The sequence below is a fragment of the Rhipicephalus sanguineus genome, chromosome 9 (genome assembly GCF_013339695.2).
Source record: "Rhipicephalus sanguineus isolate Rsan-2018 chromosome 9, BIME_Rsan_1.4, whole genome shotgun sequence".
NCBI classification, from domain to species: domain Eukaryota; kingdom Metazoa; phylum Arthropoda; class Arachnida; order Ixodida; family Ixodidae; genus Rhipicephalus; species Rhipicephalus sanguineus.
This window is the reverse complement of record NC_051184.2, coordinates 28427239-28444445: the sequence shown is the minus strand read 5'-3', so window position 1 is coordinate 28444445 and position 17207 is coordinate 28427239. Positions and strand designations below refer to the sequence as shown.

Genomic DNA, 17207 nt, shown 5'->3' with positions numbered 1-17207 from the left:
CGCCTGGGCAGAGTCTGACGTCCATACATTTTCCTACGGGAAAACAGGATGCTCACGCGTCACTAGACAACTCCCATGGGTGTGGCAAAACAGCCATTTGGGCTAGTTGGCAACGGTTCATATCTTAAAGCAAAAAAGGCGCACTGCGGGAACAAGGACATAAGAATGGAGGAACCGACGACACAAAGCGCACCCATGGGTGGTTTCGCATGGATTTTTAAGTTAATGCTTTAACCGCAACAGAACTGTTCCGAAGGAGCCTTAACATTCTTTTAAAGTAGTATCACATGGTATCGCTGGCGGTCGCGCTAGCGCCTGCCACTAGAACACTGTACCTGCCACTGACGCAGCGCAACTGTTACAGGATGCTACAGCCCTCCCCCCTCCCCCTCAGCTAACACAAGTCAAGTACGCACCGCAAACAATACTGGACGAAACTTCAGCAAGAGTTTACAGGATGAAGCTCTATGGCTTATCTATTGCTTATCGTTACGTCTGGGCACGGCATTGGTCTGGGCGCAACGCTTGGACACAGCATTCGAAGAATCGAAGCGATCCACTTGTGTGAAAAACACGTACGACAAGGGGCACGAGGAACGTCATCGAGGGATGACCAGTGGTATAAACGGCACTGGTGACAGTTACTAAGGCACGTCAAGCTACGCTCACGCGTACTTTTACACATCAAAAACGAAAGCCGATGCAGGTCACCTCCCGCCGCACATCTTATAAAGAGCGTGACGCCAGACGCCATGTAGCCATGTTTATTTACCAATTCAAACGGCTTGAGCTTGGCCTGGCTTAGCGGCTTAGCCAGTGGCTTAGCCACTTATGACTTGCTTTCCCGCAACTACAGTGTACCCGCAACTTTTCAGTCGGCGGCTTGGTGTGCGTGTAAGTTACCTTGATTATACGGTAAAGGTGAACATTTGACAGCGTTTATCGTCATATCTGGGCCAAACTTGCTGTTGTGTTGCGGCCGTGTGAAAACATGTCGGTTTCTCGTTGTGCTTTCAGGCTCTCGGAACAAGTGCGAACTGGGAGGGACACATCAGTGTGACGACTCGAGAAGGAAATATGGCTTTGACAGCTGTTGGTAGTATTATCAGTGAGTCAGGTGTCAATATGCGAGGCGCGCGCATGCATTACTTGCACCTTAGAACGTGTGCATACGATATATATCTTGTTCTTGCCGCGCACAATTGCGTGCTGTGCTTGAGCTGTGAGGAAGAAAGCAGCTGATTTCGGAACTCGTTAACAGTGCGAGGAGTTACACAAATGTTGTCGAAATCTTGTGTGCATTTCTTGAGGTTTCTTAGGTGAAGCCAGACGTCGTTACGAAGTAGTGTGAACGTTATTGTCAGCGCAAGCATGTGATTGCACGATTCATGACTGGAGAATCACATGATGCGGTGGCGCAGTGCTCAAGGTAAATGTTACTGGTAGCGAAGCTTCCATAGAAGCCCATACGTTCAGAAAATGGCTGCTCATCAGCTGCTCATTGGGCTTAGCGCCATCTGTGTGAGGAGGGAACACTTCCGGCGGAACAAAAAATAAAGAGGATGTGACGCAGTATCTGGTAAAAAGTGACGTCATTTTGTAGGGACTAGCGCGAAATTTAACCTCAAAATATTTTTCTTAGGCGCCTGATCGCTAAGGGCTTGCGCTACGGCAAGCCCTGGGCGAGTGCGCTTGAAGGCAACGCTAGCTAAACTTATATCGACCCGTGACTAAACGGGTGTTTAAGTGTACCGCCGTTGAATTCGCCTTGATTTTACCAGGAAACCCTATTCTTGGAGCTTTTATTTTGCGTTCGTGTCATCTTCCACAGCGTGAATAAAGTAGGCAGCAGCGTACCTCTCATGTTTGCAGTGTTGCTTAGTTGCTTTGCACATGCGCAGGGTACTTAAAGAGCGCATTGCATGTGTGCTTCAGTTCTAACGAGAAGAAATGACTCCTTGTCACACCAAAATAATATTCCAGTTTTTATTCAATGGTCACAATAATGCAATTTTATCACACCATACACAATTACCAACAAATGTCGTAATGAGTACAAAAAGTGCGTGCACTACGTGTACTATGTTTTGCCTTATGTTCCGATAAATTAACCTTACGTGTAACGTATCAAGGCATGCGAATTGTAGCGCGACATATAACTTAGCGATCTGCTCACCGATAACAAGAAATATAGTAGGCACCGCTTGTTCACGAAGGAAACCGGGCAGCAGGAATACTCATGCATGAAAATCCAGCAAGCACACTACTCCGAATCGTTGCCCCGGTGTCTTATCTAGAAGTGAGGGCTCGCCAGGCGTTTGTGCGTTGCTATTCAAATCTTGGAACACCACATCGTTTCCGCGAGTACTGAGGAAAGCGTTCGGTGTGAAATGTTAGCCGCGTCGTGCCATTGCCCGTTGAGCACCATCGCCAGCACGTTCACCAACGATGAAACGCATCTCGCAACTTCGCGCACACCACAATCAAATTCTCACCACGATATTTCGCAGAACGCATACAAGTGCCAAACACCAGAACACCTGAGGGGGCGTGTCGTCGCAGAGGAACTTACGAGCGCACCTTTCCATGCACCGCAAGGGCTGCACTGAATAACAATGACGTGCGCCTCTCTTCAGGGGCCGCTAAGAAAAAGGTTTTCCATAATAATTAAACACTGTCATACATTCTTGGCACATTGCACCTACATAACATTGTTCGGGAAATAAATGTAATTTGTAAAACATAAAGATTGCTTTACCCTTGATTCCAAACCTGGTTTTTCGTATTAGTGTTTGTTCCCTCCAAACATAGTCGCGCTTCAATCGCAACACCCATAACTCCCCTTGCTGGTGTCGTTGGCAATAGGTTCTGAACCGCTTTTCGCCTGAAGCTTCGCGACCTATTTGGATCGACCTTGCAGTGCTTATTCTGTGGTCCAAACCACGACCTACTGTACTCCTGACCTGCCCAGATAGCAGGGGTCCCATGGGAGCGCGCGTCCCCGCTCTCTTTCAACCGTTCGCCGTTGGTGGTGCTTCCTATAACCTGTTCGTCTGCTACTCTGCGACCGTTTGGACGGCGCTGGAGTAAAAATGCCTGTATTATGTGACGAACTGCCGGCATTATGTGACTGCTTCTGCAAACTTAGACCGAAGGTTAAGTAAGCTATTCAGTGCGATTAATGGGGTGGTGCCATCAAACTTGTGGCTTGCGCGTTCTCTGTTGCAAACGTTTCTTAATGCTCTAGGAAGTTCCAAGATTCATGCATTCTCGCTGAATAATTTAATATCACTCTGTTTATGTGAATGACTTTCGGTTTGGTTTCTGGGCGCCGAGTTGGATAGTGACGTCACTGTGTAGGAAGCTTGAACACAGTGCTGTGACGCACGCACTGCTGCATCGTCTGCTCTCGCACACGCGCACGAGTAACCGTTCCAATGCCTTGAAAACTCGCTAAAATTCTCTAATAGATAATATTAGCGTGTATGGTATTCCGGTATGCGCAGAGATTTTTGCGGAGCATTGTGTTACCGGACGACGGTATTGACATCTTGTGACGCTTTGTGCAACCACAACTATAGGTGCGTTTCTTCGTTTTCACTGTGTGATCGCGGCAAAAAAAAATGTTTAAAAAGGCAACACATTCGGAACTACGTCGCTGCCGAGAATTTACACCGGCAGAGAAGTAGAATGCACCAGATTTCTGGCAACAACAATTCTGTGCTTGCCTGGTTCATCTTAGCACCTCCAGGTGGCCCCACCTGTCCGACCTCGCACGTTTACGGCTACGGCAAAAAGCAAGAAGTGTGCGGACGAATTAAACTTCGGCAACGTTGCCTTTGCAGGTTCGCGTGACGATGCGAAGCACTTTGCGAAATGCGAGCAAGTTTGGCTACTTCGGCAACAAGCTCAGAAAAAATGAGGGCAGGTTGCAGCCGATGCTATCTTGGCTTGCCCTGTGCAGTGGAGCTGTGGGTCACCGCTTATTGCACGTCACTCTAATGTGGTCCGACATCACTAAAACTTTCGTTACGCTTCCTACAGAGTGACATTGGTGTCAGTCGTGCTAGCGATGGGTCTAGGTCGTGAGAATGAGCATTTAGGCACATTTTGGAAGAGAATTAAAATATATTCTAAACGCTTGCTGTGTCCAACACTTCGTGCTGAGTCTCCTTGCATAGAGGAAGCCTACAGCAGGCATTTTATAGCCTCAAAATTTGGTGAAACCTGCTGATTGGTTGACTAACGCTGATTGGTTGACTAACGCAGTGAAAACTGCTCACTGGTTGACTAATGTGAAAAGCGGTAGACTTGCATAGTGTAGGACGGCTGTGTCCTTTTAAATGCAAAGGAAAGTTCAAATTCACTTTTCATATGTTTATTTCCGAAGTATTTTGCATTTATGCATAATAATTACACTCTGCGCTGGCGAAACATCACCACGAGCGTTAAAGGGACCGACAACTGCCCAGAACATGAAATGAGATGACTGCACTGATGAAAAGATTGTCCGTCACATTGACTCAAACCAACCCTGTTTATCTCGTGAGAGGTGGATTTATATTTTTATTTCTTCATTAAAAGTCGCGAAAAATGACCTTTGGCGCCTCTGGCGGCAAAATGATAAATGGTTCGATGAAGCCGGTCACGTGACCGTTGATTGGTGTACGCATTCGATGACTTTTCTGTTAGTACTGAAATATTGTTCATTTCTTTATATTAAAAGATATTACTCCATAAAAATGTACATATAGGCCTGCGTTAGTTGTATGCAACAAAGTGGCGCTGCCTTCGCTTGGCGTAGGCAACCTTGGGCGCAGGCGCACACAACGCTGTACAAATACCGAGAAGGTGTATAAGGCCACATCATCTCATTGTAACAGCTTGCTATTTTCAAAAATGGTTGGAAAGCTCAAAATAAAGGTGGTTAAGCATAGTTACAGTAACTCCTGCGAAAGCAGAACAACTGCAGCTTTCATAAAGGCTAGCGGCATCGCTATCAATTCTCAACGTTGCTGGAGCAAGCCTTCATGCGTGTTTGGAGCCTTTCAGATCGAAAAATACTGCTTATAAAATAACTACGTGCTTTTAGGGTAAACCACTGCAGCTACAAACGCTACAAAGGGTAAGCTTCCTGTCGTGTCGTAAAAAACTGGGTCGAGAAAAATCAGTTGTCGGTCCCTTTAAAGCTGACATGAGCGAACAGGTGCTGACTAGCGCCACAACGCTTGTAGGTTACGTCCCTAGCGGCAGGAGGTATGAATTAGAACATGGGCGCTGGAGAGGGGACATTTGGGCAGGTCAGTGGTGCGATCTTGTACGCGTTACAAAATAAACACGGAGGCGTGGCATGACAACCAGCCGCACGTGACCGCACGCGATTGGTCAATGCAGAGCCGTGACGTCTGTCGCGGTTCAAATGGGCCATTCGCGTGCGGCATGTGCGGTCACGTGCGGCTGGATGTAATGCCACGCCTCCGTGGTTATTTTGAAACGCGTACAAGATCGCACCACTGGAGTACAGTAGGTCGTGGTCCAGACCACAGGATAAACTTCAGCTTTATTCTGTGGACGAGACCACAAAATAAAATGCAGTGTTATTTTGTGGACCACGTAATAAATTTGTGTGCTGTGGGCTGTGCAGAATAAACTGTAGCCCAAGCAGCCCACCTGTTTTGACGACGGTTTCTGTGCACCAGACCACAGAATATAGTGCACCTTTATTTTGTGGACCACACCAAATAGACGTGTGCTGTGGACTGTGCGCACCAGGCTTCGCTGTAGCCCAAACAGCCCACCTCTCTTGATGACTGTTTTCCGTCACAAATTGCGAGGGTTTATTCTGTGGTCTGGTCCACACAATAGGCAGTGCTCCCTCCTCCCTTGACAACAGCTTCTCTTGCGAATCGCAATATTTGCTCGCCGTTTTGTCAATCGATATTGAAGACGCGTATGGGTGAAAGATCGCAATGTTTTCACATAGGCGAGTATTGATATCAGCCGCAGCTAAAGTTGTTATTGTGAACGGAAGCAGCAAAACGTATGCGTATAGTGATAACAAATGACAGCGGTTCTAAAATTTCGTGGATCTGATCTATCGCATGCGGTACACTAAAGTCACTTTCACCACAGTACACTTGTATCATGTGAAAAAGTGCACTAACATTTGCACGGGAGACTCGAATTTTGATCTATCCTTCTGAATGCGCGCGGCCATAAACCACCCGAAAAAGAACGCTAACGCCACCGCAGAAAGAAAACAATAATAACGAATGACAGCGGGAACAAAAATTTATGGCCTTGATCCATCGAGTATACGCAACGCTTAAGCCACTTTCGCCGCAGTACACCCGTGTCAAGCAAAAAAAAAAAGCGCAATAAGATTGGCGAGAACCTACTAGTTGTCACTGGACACAACACACTTTGTCACTTAAGTACATACACTTGCATGCGCCATATAATTACGAGTACTTGTATGATCGTCAACGTTTGAAAACTTTACCGAAACAGCTAAAGTAGCCCCTTGCCAATCTTAATGCATTTTTTTTTTTTTTTGCACGACACTAATGCACTGCGGTGAAAGTGACTGAAGTGTGTCCTGACGCGATAGATCAGGGCCAGAATATTTTCGTAGCATCGTCCTTTGTCATTATCATTCCCTTCTCGCAGTGGCGTTGACGCTGTTCTTCGGGAGATCTGTGGCCATGTTCGCACAGTTGGGAGGATCGCTCAAAATTTGAGTCTCCCGTGCAGATCTTAGTGCACTCTTTTTTGCATGACACAACTGTACTGTGGTGAAAGTGACTTAAGTGTTCCGCATGCGATGTATCATGTCCACAAATTTTCGGAACCGCTGTCATTTGTTATTATACGCCTTCTTTTTGCTGCTTCAATTCACGACAAGTTTACCTGCTTTTGCATGTCAGACCAGCAAGCACGCCAAAGGTGGGCTTCGCCTTCGCATTTCAAACTTTTCACGCATAAGCGTCTTCCATCTCGCGTACTATGCCCAGAAATGACCTCCTTGGTCCGGACTTATTCACAAAACTGCGAGCGAATATTGAGATTCGCGAGAGAAAACCGTCGTCAAGAGAGGTGGGCTGTTATGAATTATGTGGATACCCCTTTTAATCATTGAGAAAACGGTACCTCAAAATGGCCAAAAATGCATGGGCTTACCCTGTGCCCTTAAGCAAGCTTCACGAATAAATATTTCGCAACAGTATGGACATTTCAAGAACAGTACAAATATCCATAAAGGAGTTGAGCAAATTTTACTGATACAAAATTTGGGCCCAACATGCAGTCACTTTCAGAGTGAAACCTGTGCCGATTCCTTCTTGTTTCACTTCTATCACGCTGCCTGCAAGACGTGGCATCTTTTTTTCTCTTCCTCGTACAGATACATGGCAACCCTCAACACTGTTCCTTTGTGACTGCGGGGCCTTCTATGGCACTGTAGTTGTGACGTTTTCGTTCTAGCGCTAAGACCGACACCAAACTCCACTGAAACACGTTGCTGGGAAACATTTTTCGCCCATTGAAAGTTCTGGAGCGGTCCGCAACTCTCAAATGCGCATGCGATGGCCTTCGCATCATAAAGGCAGGGTACTTGATATGACGTCTAGTCTAGTTCCTAAAGCGCGTAAAAAACACGATTTCACGTACTTTGACTACGCTCCTTTGACATACACAGTTCACTTCGGCGCCATTCGACCAAATCATCGGCTTGCTCCTGGCTTGGATAGGCCGGGATAGGCTTTCGAATCTAGCCGGCAGAACAACTCTCGAAGGCTACCCCGAATTTACATCATAGATGCCATAATTGTGAGGGCACTATTTGCTTCTTTTTTTTTTTACATGTGGAAAATACGGGGATTTTACAAACTTGCCGAGCCAGCTGGTCTGTTTGGCATGGTTGCTGGCGTACGGCGCGGATGTTGAGGTCTGCGGAGGAGGCTTAATAATGTACACCTCTCACTAGAATATTCTAGTGTATTCTAGGCCAGTGGTTCTCAAACGGGGGTCCGCGATACCCATCCTCGAAAAATAAAGAAAAACGTTTTTTTTGAAGGCACACTATGTCCCGTGACAGCGGCCCCTTCTGATTTTTGTCATGCTTCACCACGTAACCCTTTTGCATTGCAGCGGAGCTGACTTGTGTTTCCCATTCTATTTGTTCTCTACGACAGTGGTTCTCAAATGGGGATCCGCGGACTCCAGGGGGTCCGCGAAGCCAATTTTGGGGGTCCGCAAAACCCATCCTCGAAAAAAAAAAAACGTCTTTTTAGGCATACATGTATTTCGATTTTTGGTATATGCTTCACTGCATTCGCATTGCGGCAGAGCTGACTTATGTTCCCCTTCTTCACGAGATGGCTGTGTGTGTGTGTGTGTGTGTGTGTGTGTGTGTGTGTGTGTGTGTGTGTGTGTGTGTGTGTGTGTGTGTGTGTGTGTGTGTTTTGCAGTTTTCTAGGATATATGCAAGTGAGCATACTTTTTCTTGGGCAAACGTAGCTAGAAACAAATTGAGCGTGGCTGCAGATCCGCACAACTTATTGAGAAGCTCGTGGCACTTTAGTTTGATCACTCTTTGCCAGGGAAAAATAGGCACCTATTTCACGCTGCATGTTGCGTTAATTTAAGACCCCCCCCCCTTTTTTTTTCGTCTCATTGCAAGGGGTCCTCAAAGCATCCATGGCTGAGAACCACTGTCACGCCGTCATTTTTCAATCCGCGCCATTTTTTACATCCGCTGCGCGCTAGCGTTTCTGCCATTGCAACGATTTCGTTTGCGGTGGCATACTGTAAAGAAAGAGCGCGCGCGAAAAGGGTGTCTTTTTGTCCCACAACAATAATCTTCATATATATCTCGCGCGCCTGTCAAATCCCGCCATATTATCAAAAATGGCGGGATATGAAGGCAATTGCTTTTAACTGGAATAACAATGAGGCGAAAACAGCGCACACTTCACGAGGACGGACAGAGGGAACACAGTGCACAGTGTTCCCTCTGTGCATCCTCGTCAAGTGTGCGCTGTTTTCGCCTCGTTTTGATTTTAAGCCAATCGGAGTTGACAGAAAGCGGAATTCGAAACCGAGTCACGGTCACGAACAGCATGCGCTATCAGCATGATGACATAGAATTCTTGACGGGAAAGCGGCAAGCGCAGCGTTTTTAAAGAAAGGGAGCACAAGCAAGCCAGATGATGATCTTTGTTGCAGAACAAAAAGACACCCTGCTCCAAGGGCGTAGCCAGGGGGGGGGGGGTTCAACCCCCCCCCCCCCCCCCAAAAAAAAACATTTGTGGCTACGCCCCCGCCCTGCTCCAGCGCTTTCCTTTTTTTAATGCATCCATGCGTGCTCCTGCAAATAAGCATTCGTCTCCGCCAATTTTTTGATGGGACACGCCAGATGAAAGATTTAATTACAGCAAAGCTTTAGGCGGCCTGCTGGTTGGTCAGAATTTTACAGCAGAGCTGCTAAAAGAATGCTGAACGAAATTTTTGCCGCCGAGATTTTAAGCCAGACTGAAAGATTGAGAGCTGAAATTGGTAGACACAAAAAAGTCATTGAACAAAAATTTAACTGGAGACAGCGTTTGAGCAAGTGGACTTGTCTTCAAGGCAGCAACTGCCTTGATGAATGTAATAATTTTTTTTCAGGTTAGTGCTCCGTTCAACGAGCCCGAGCTGAACTGCACTATTAAAAAATCTCGGCGGCAACTGTAGCACATGCAACGCAAGGGCTCAGACACGAGGCCAACCCCCTATCCGTATAGCCAGACTACAAGTATACAAAGACTTTTACACTGAGAATGTGACGTGCGTGAAAAATTAATTCATAAACATTAAGAAAACCATGATAAGTTTGTGAGACACAGGGTAGCATGGGATACCAGATTAATCTTGCCACCTAAGTTTCTTTGACGTGCATGTAACGTTATGTATATGAGCACATCTTTTTAATCCTTTTACCTGCATTGAAATGCAGCCATGCACATGGACTCAAATCTGCAACCTTGAGCAAGGCAGCGTGATGTCATTGCCACTGGGCTACCGTATATGCTGGGTAAATTTTTTTATTGTAAGTATTGGAAGCGCACATGACAATAGTCTAGGTTGGTCACCATAACCATCAACTACGTCGTTCATCCTATCTCTGTGGACTTGGCACAGTCACTGTCTGTAACGGCTGCACCTCCTGATGTTTCAGTGCTGTCTGTTGACCTGGTAGCAGAGACAATCCTTGGCAGTGTAAGGCTGGAGGCTCAGATGCTCCTCTTTTATCCATGAGGGTCCTACAAAACAGAGCAAACATCCTTATTTTTGCAAGTGAATGCTGAGACAATGTGTCAAAACACATCTACTTCAAGAGCACTGACTTGCAACTCAATTTTTAACAGCGGAGCTGTTTAAGCTTTTCGTTTGTCTGTATCGTGTAGAACAGAAACGGCACCTGGCTGTGACGTCACTACGCATTGCCAAGCAATGCCTTGGCACAGCTGTGCCTCGCTTCGCATATGAAGGGCTCCGCTCTATGCACGGCTGGTGCAGAAGCCTAGCTCAGGTTCCAGCCGCACACAGTCGTACCGTGCACATGTTAACGTCCCCTTTCCGTTGCATGAGTAATCGCAGCTACGATGGGATCGGGCGAATAAGGCAACAGGCTAGGTCAACAAACAACAATTTATTTCTACGCTAGCAGGTATTGCACGACAAAGGTTTTTGAAGTTTTGATAAATGAGCTAAAGAGCAACTTAATTTGAGTAATTTTATCCTGTTGCCTTTTCCTATGGTGAAGCTATGCTGCTGCAAGCACGACTTTTTTATAAGTGTGAAAGCTGCAACTGTCATAGGTTCACTTTTTTGAACCATTTTTCTGGGTCGAAAAAAATCACTCGTGGGTCGATTACCTCCGGCTCCGATATATTTGTCAGTCTGAGTAAGCCAGGCCGAGTACAATTTAGGTGACTTGAGCCAGAGTGAGTCCACATGAGAAAATTTTGGTAGCTCTGAGACCGACAGCGTTTTTCACAAGAAGATCTGGAGCGGCCACCAAAATCCTGGAGTGGGCACTCCGACTGCACCAAGTCGAATTTTCCTGTTATACATGGCAACCTTCTGTGCAAGATCACACAGGAAGCTCCTTAAGCACACGTCACATACACCGCTTCCGGAAACAATTTGTGCTCTCGCATTGTACGACTTCGTGGCAACCTTGGTCGCCACTGTTCTGAAAAAGCCGCTCGAAATAAGGCTTCGTACAGCACCTGTGTCTTTTCGTAATCCTCGTCGTGCAAGCTGGACAAGCTACTGCTAGAACTGCTATCATCACCAAACGCAAACTCCACCACAGGCGAAGCGTCGCAAAATTTTAGTTATATTGAGATTGGTCAAAAGTAAGAAGACGCCGACCAAAAAGCTAATAACTAATAACAAAGACTAGTAACTTTTGACCATGATTGTTCCCGACCAGACGAGTTTTCGTCGAACTCTTGATTTTATATTGAGATTGGTTGAAGTTAGCGCATATGAGTATAACACTGGTGATACAGAATCCAACTTGGCCAGGCTCATATTCTGTTTTACAACACAGTAAATTAGAGATAAGTGCCGACTGAAAGGAGGGTCCTCTTCGAAAACAAAACTGATAATGGAAATTGTGTAAATGAAACATACTGCTGTTGCAGAAAATAAACTAAGAGCCCAAAAAACTGCTGAAGTCTAATGCCTTTTGTTTAATTTCGGGCTATCCAAACCTGCACCAAAGCGAGCATCAAACCAGCAACTAGGAGTTCGGCAATGCAATGCAATGGCCACTGACTAAGGCAGGTTGACAGCTACATGTGACAACTTATGAACACATGGTGGCTCCTAAATGAAAAAGTTTTGTCCCATCTCACAGCAGCAGCATTGCAATACCTCTCGCCATTCTGTATCAACGTAATCTATGGGATCTGGGAAAGATCAGTGCCTAACGATTCGTAACATGTCTCTCAAACTCCCATATATCCAGTGCTAATAGGACTAAAATAGTGTTTCTTTCAAACAGAATGCCACAATTCCTTTTCTTATTGGGTTGCAGTGTGAACAAAAACTGCACAGTTGCATGCTGCTCTTCACTTACATGAGGCAGCTTGGGGACGGCGTCACTTGGCAGCGCAATCTTGACCAGTGCTTGCTACGGTGGCATCGACTCCATCGTGCTTCTTACGCATATGAGCATTGAGGTCAATACGCCTGCAATACCTTGTCTCACACACGGGACACTTGTGCGGCTTTTCACCTCTGTGCGATGCCACATGAAGTTTCAGAGAGGATCTATAAGCGAATCTGGCGGGGCAAAGATGGCACAGGTATAACTTCTTCTTCATGTGCAACTGCATGTGGCTCTGCAGAGCTTTCGTCTGCGTGAAGACCTTGCCACACTCCCGGCAGTGGAGCATCTCCACTCCACTTGCATGCAGCTGCTTGTGTCTGTTCCAAGCTTTCCAGAACCCGAATTTGGATGGGCATATCGGGCATGAATACACCGCCTCACCCTTATGCACACGCCTGTGTATATTTAAATCGGCTTTAACTGTAAACTTCTTGTCACAGAAGCGGCAAGAATAGGGCTCCTCGCCCGAGTGGACAAGCAGGTGTAGGAAGAGGCTTTCCCTAGTAGCGAACTGCTCGCCACAGAGAGTGCAGGAATACTGCTCCTCATCTGTGTGCGTGATCTCGTGCCTTTTCATGTCGTCCTTTGTTGTAAAGCACTGCCCACACATGGCACACTCGAGCAAGCCGTCGACACTGCATTCAAGCTTTTCTCGTGAATGTCCTGTAGCTCCTTCCGAGCATCTGTATATCAAGAGGAAAAAAATAATAAGCAATAATATTATTAATAAATAAGTAATAAAATAGACTGTAACCATGAATCAACCTGATTGGTTGTTGCATAAAAATGATACAGACTAAGAAGCATGCTGTTATAAACAGCACAATGTAGATGCTTGTCCTTCAGCTATGCCAGCACCTGTGTAACAGAGACTGATGGAAGCGAAATTTTGATTTTCGGGGCAGATTTTGGAGCAGAAAAAATGGTGCTTTGGAGCAGCTATTGGTGTTTTCGGAGCAGATGGCAAAAAATTTCAAACGACTCCTGGAGTTTAAATCATCATTTAAGCATCTCATAAATATTAATATTTATTGCACATATCATAATCACTTCAAATTGCAAGAAACAAATAATTAAGCAGATGGATGGTCACTGAACACAAATTAAGATGAGCAACATATATTTAAAATACCAGTACTTGTGGCAGAAGTGATATAAAAGCGATGAAGCTGGACACCAATTTACAAAAGTTGCCACAATCACATGTAACTATTGCCAAAGCAGCAATTTATAATCGGTACGAGTTCAATATGTCATTTTCATATTTCGCCAAAATAGCCAGCATTGAAAATTTAAAAAATAAAATAAGCTAAATGAGCTATACACTTGAAATGCCAGTTCTTGTGGCAGAAATGAGGTCAAAGCTGATAAAGTGCAAAATGTAATCAGTCACACATCAAAGTCATCACGGCAACAGTTAGTAATCGTTAAGATAATGAACTAATCTCATCCACATTTCACCAAAATAGTCTGCTTGTCAGGTACAAATATACAACTAAATCAGATATACAGGGTGTTTCAAGAAATGTGCCTGAAAATCTTCACAAATATGGAAAATCAGATATTTTCACGCTGCCTTCGTAATTACTTTTTCTGTGGGAGCAGGCATCTTAAGCTGAGTAGAGGCCTCAAATACAAGAGGAATTAAAGAAATGAAGTCAACTTTTTAATTAGAGGAGACGGGTGGTCGAGTCAAATGGGAAAATTGCAGCCCTTTCTGCGAAAAGCATGTTGCCGCTTTCAGATTTTACAAAAGCAACCGCTGGCAATTATTAGCGAGTAATAAACATGACAAATTTTGCCGTTGAAACCGAAACTTGGAAGAGTGAAACAGCCATACTCTTCCAAGACGTCTAGAATGAGCAAGCGTCGTTGTTTACACCCATTGATTGACTTCGCTTTGTGGCTGTGTAGGTTTCTTTTGCCATTAGACCACCTAGGGCGCACGTATGTTAACAAATGCAGAAGAACTAACATGCCTGTAATCACCGTCGTGAATAGTGACGTCATTCTGGTCGTCTGCTAGTTGCGCTCATCGGAGATTTGGTTTCGGTTTCGCCAGTGAATTTGGCTGAATCTCATTGCTCCGCAATAATTACCGGAGGCTGATTTCTCAAAATCTCAAAGCGGCAATGGCCCTTTCGCACGAAGGACAGCAATCCTCCCATTTCAACTGACCGCATGTCTCCGCTAACTAAGAAGTTATTTAAATTATTTTATTTTATTAATGTCATAATTACTGTCTGGTCATCTTAAGATGTCTCCCACCACAGAAAAAGTAAGTATGAAGGCAGTGAGCAAATATTCCATTTCCTCATTTTTGATGATTTTCGGACACATTTCTTGAAACACCCTGTACATCGACAATACCAGTACATGTAGCATTGTCAATGTGCTAGTGTGCAGCTAGTATACAAGCTGCATACTAGATGATAGTATACAGCTTATTTTTGTTTTCGTTTAGGCTCGCTGGATGGTCACACGGTTAAAGCTCATTGTTTCTAGTTCTCCAATGCCATTTTGGAGCAGGTTTGAAGCAGTTACTGACAAATATTACACTTTGGAGCAGCATGGAGCAGCATTTATCTTTTGGAGCAGTTTGGAGCAATTGGAGCAGCACTTTCATCACTGCGTTGAGCTATGGCACCAAACAAGTCCACCTACATCAAAATTACCAACTTCAGTGGCTTCAGATGCTCAAAGTGCTACTTGTAGATGTTATGATCTCTTTTCCAGCACATGCATGGTCGTGTTCCATTCTATGAGCATGGGCTGAGCTGCACTTTCCAGAAAGCCCTCCAGCAGCCCCATAGTCATACAGCCTGACCATAAGCATGCAAACATCTTTACAGTATGCCCCCACCTGAGTGTGAGAATATGACAATACGACCGTAATGACCGGGCTTCACAAAAAATTCATTCATGGGTTATTGATCAATCAACAACCACTATACAACTGTGGGAAAGGCGGTAGCACGGCATACCAGATTAATTTTTAAACCAGGGCTTCTTTTACATGCACCTAAATTTATGTACATGAGCGCTTTTTTTCTCATTTTGCTTGCACTGAAATCTGCAATCTAAACCAAGGCGGTACTGTGCTGTTGCCACTGCGCTGAAGCATATTTGTGCACATACTTATTTGTGAGTATTAGAAGTAAAAATGACAATAGTGTAGGATTCTTGTCATCCATGTAATAATTATAGTATATATTTCATAAAATGGTACCACCTATGTCCCTTCTAAGGGGCCCAGGCCCAACTCACCTTGTGTTGGTATTTGTAACAGCTGTGCTTCCTGGCATTTCAATACCGTTTGTTAATGATGCTATGGAGACAATCCTTGGCATAAGTACTGGAGACCCCGATGGTTCGTTTCTATCCATTTCCAGAGAGTCCTACGAAAACGCACACAGATTTTTATTTTTAATATGGCGTGCCACAACCTGTCAAAACGCATGTGCTTATATTCTTCCATGGTCTTGAACCCTTAAAATACTATTTAACGTGAAGTTTGGTACAACGAAAATCTTCTTTCCTTACTAATTCATATATTTCATCTCCATCTCTATGATACTTTACAGACAGTACCAACAGGCACATCAAAGGCACCCAGTTTGCGACAGGAAAGCACTGAAATTGGTGCATTGAAAAAAGAAAAGAAACAAGTGTGATGGCTATCACCACTGATGACAATACTATAATACTTATCTAGATGTATCACTTTTACAAATCATAACAAACTACAAAATGAGCTCGTCTAGATGCCTAAGCTACATATTTCGTAAAATTTCATTGCAGGAAAGACATAGAACACATGGAAGCACACATAAAGAGCACACATAACCAGCGGAATAACCAGCATGTATGTATTTCAACATACATGCTCTGACAAAGTTTCTATTCAACCTGGCATGGCCCAAGAATCAGTAAGTGGTCCACTTATAATTTTTTGCTCATAAACGACATCGTCAGTCATCAATATCAAACACCATGAAGATGAAACAATACGGATTGTACACGTTCCCTAGCAACTGCCCGTTGATGCATTAACACAATTCATTATTAATTAACACAAAGTCAGTGGCACAAAGGAGGCATATATTACAACGATGATGAGAATCCTCAAGCTTCAAACACTGCTTACACAAACATTCCATCTGTGCATGAATATGAGGATGATGAGCAGTAAGCATGATGCAGGCCCATATATAAGCAAGCACCAATGGGAACAGATTGTTAATCCATGCATAGTGCCACTTCTAACAAGGCCGTCACAACAACAATGCTCCAGTCAAACTTGCATGTGCATTTAATGCTGCACGAGTGTCAGGGGCAAGGTTACACCATACATATTCACTACTCATGGTGAGGAGATTGTTCTTCAACTTGAGATATCCTGTACAGCGCGTATCGGTAATCGTAACTAGGAAAATGAGAAGGATAAACAGGAATCAGGTAAGTGGAAAATGCTGCTATTGTACAAATAAGTTTACTGCCAATGGAACTACTGAAATATACTGTGTTTTCTTTCAATTCAGGCTATGAAAACTAAAGCCCACACAACATCGACACGATCGTGCTACGAAAGTAGAGGTCAGGCGAGGCCTCCAGTGGTGCCAAAATTAGGCTGGCACTGGTATAGAAGAAATACAACAAAGGTTAAAAGGGAGTGTGCCACAATTACAGAACGATATGTCGTCATTCTCTCAGATGTCATCACAGCTCCAACTAGGTGTCCTACAGTGCCATTGCCACTCACTAAAGTATGCTGAAGGCTACGAGTGACAACGTATGAACACACTGTGCCACCTTAAGCGAAAAATATCGATATTATCTCGCAAGCGCATTCCTGGGGAAATTCTGTGGGACATTCTCCTTCAACCAGAACTACAGCTTGTGGGAAATATCTGTGCATGAACATTTGGAAAGAACTTGTCGAAGTGCCATTTATCTAGCGTTAGCAGAACTAGAATAATGCTGCTTTGAAGCAGAATATGACAACTGCTTTTCTCTCTTTGGGTTGCACCGTGAATAAAAGAAC

The 17207-nt window shown here is 44.7% G+C and overlaps 1 protein-coding gene and 2 long non-coding RNA genes across 3 annotated transcripts in view; 2 read left to right on the top strand and 1 right to left on the bottom strand.

Annotated features, from left to right (window-relative positions):
- LOC125759810 (uncharacterized) overlaps nt 1-17207 on the top strand; it is a 99005-nt gene that overhangs the window by 12499 nt on the left and 69299 nt on the right. The window lies entirely within an intron of this gene.
- The window catches only part of LOC119404862 (zinc finger protein 160), a 58217-nt gene that overhangs the window by 27306 nt on the left and 13704 nt on the right, over nt 1-17207 (bottom strand). The window contains exons 8-9 of the mRNA XM_049419042.1: nt 15431-15561; nt 12176-12846 (exon numbers count right to left, since the gene is read on the bottom strand). Coding sequence (XP_049274999.1) covers nt 12176-12846; nt 15431-15561 — 802 coding nt within the window. The remainder of the gene's footprint in view (nt 1-12175; nt 12847-15430; nt 15562-17207) is intronic.
- LOC119404868 (uncharacterized) lies at nt 630-17206 on the top strand. Its single transcript, XR_007417500.1, has 4 exons — nt 630-894; nt 1018-1108; nt 15965-16092; nt 16705-17206. It is a non-coding gene; the product is annotated as an uncharacterized LOC119404868 (long non-coding RNA).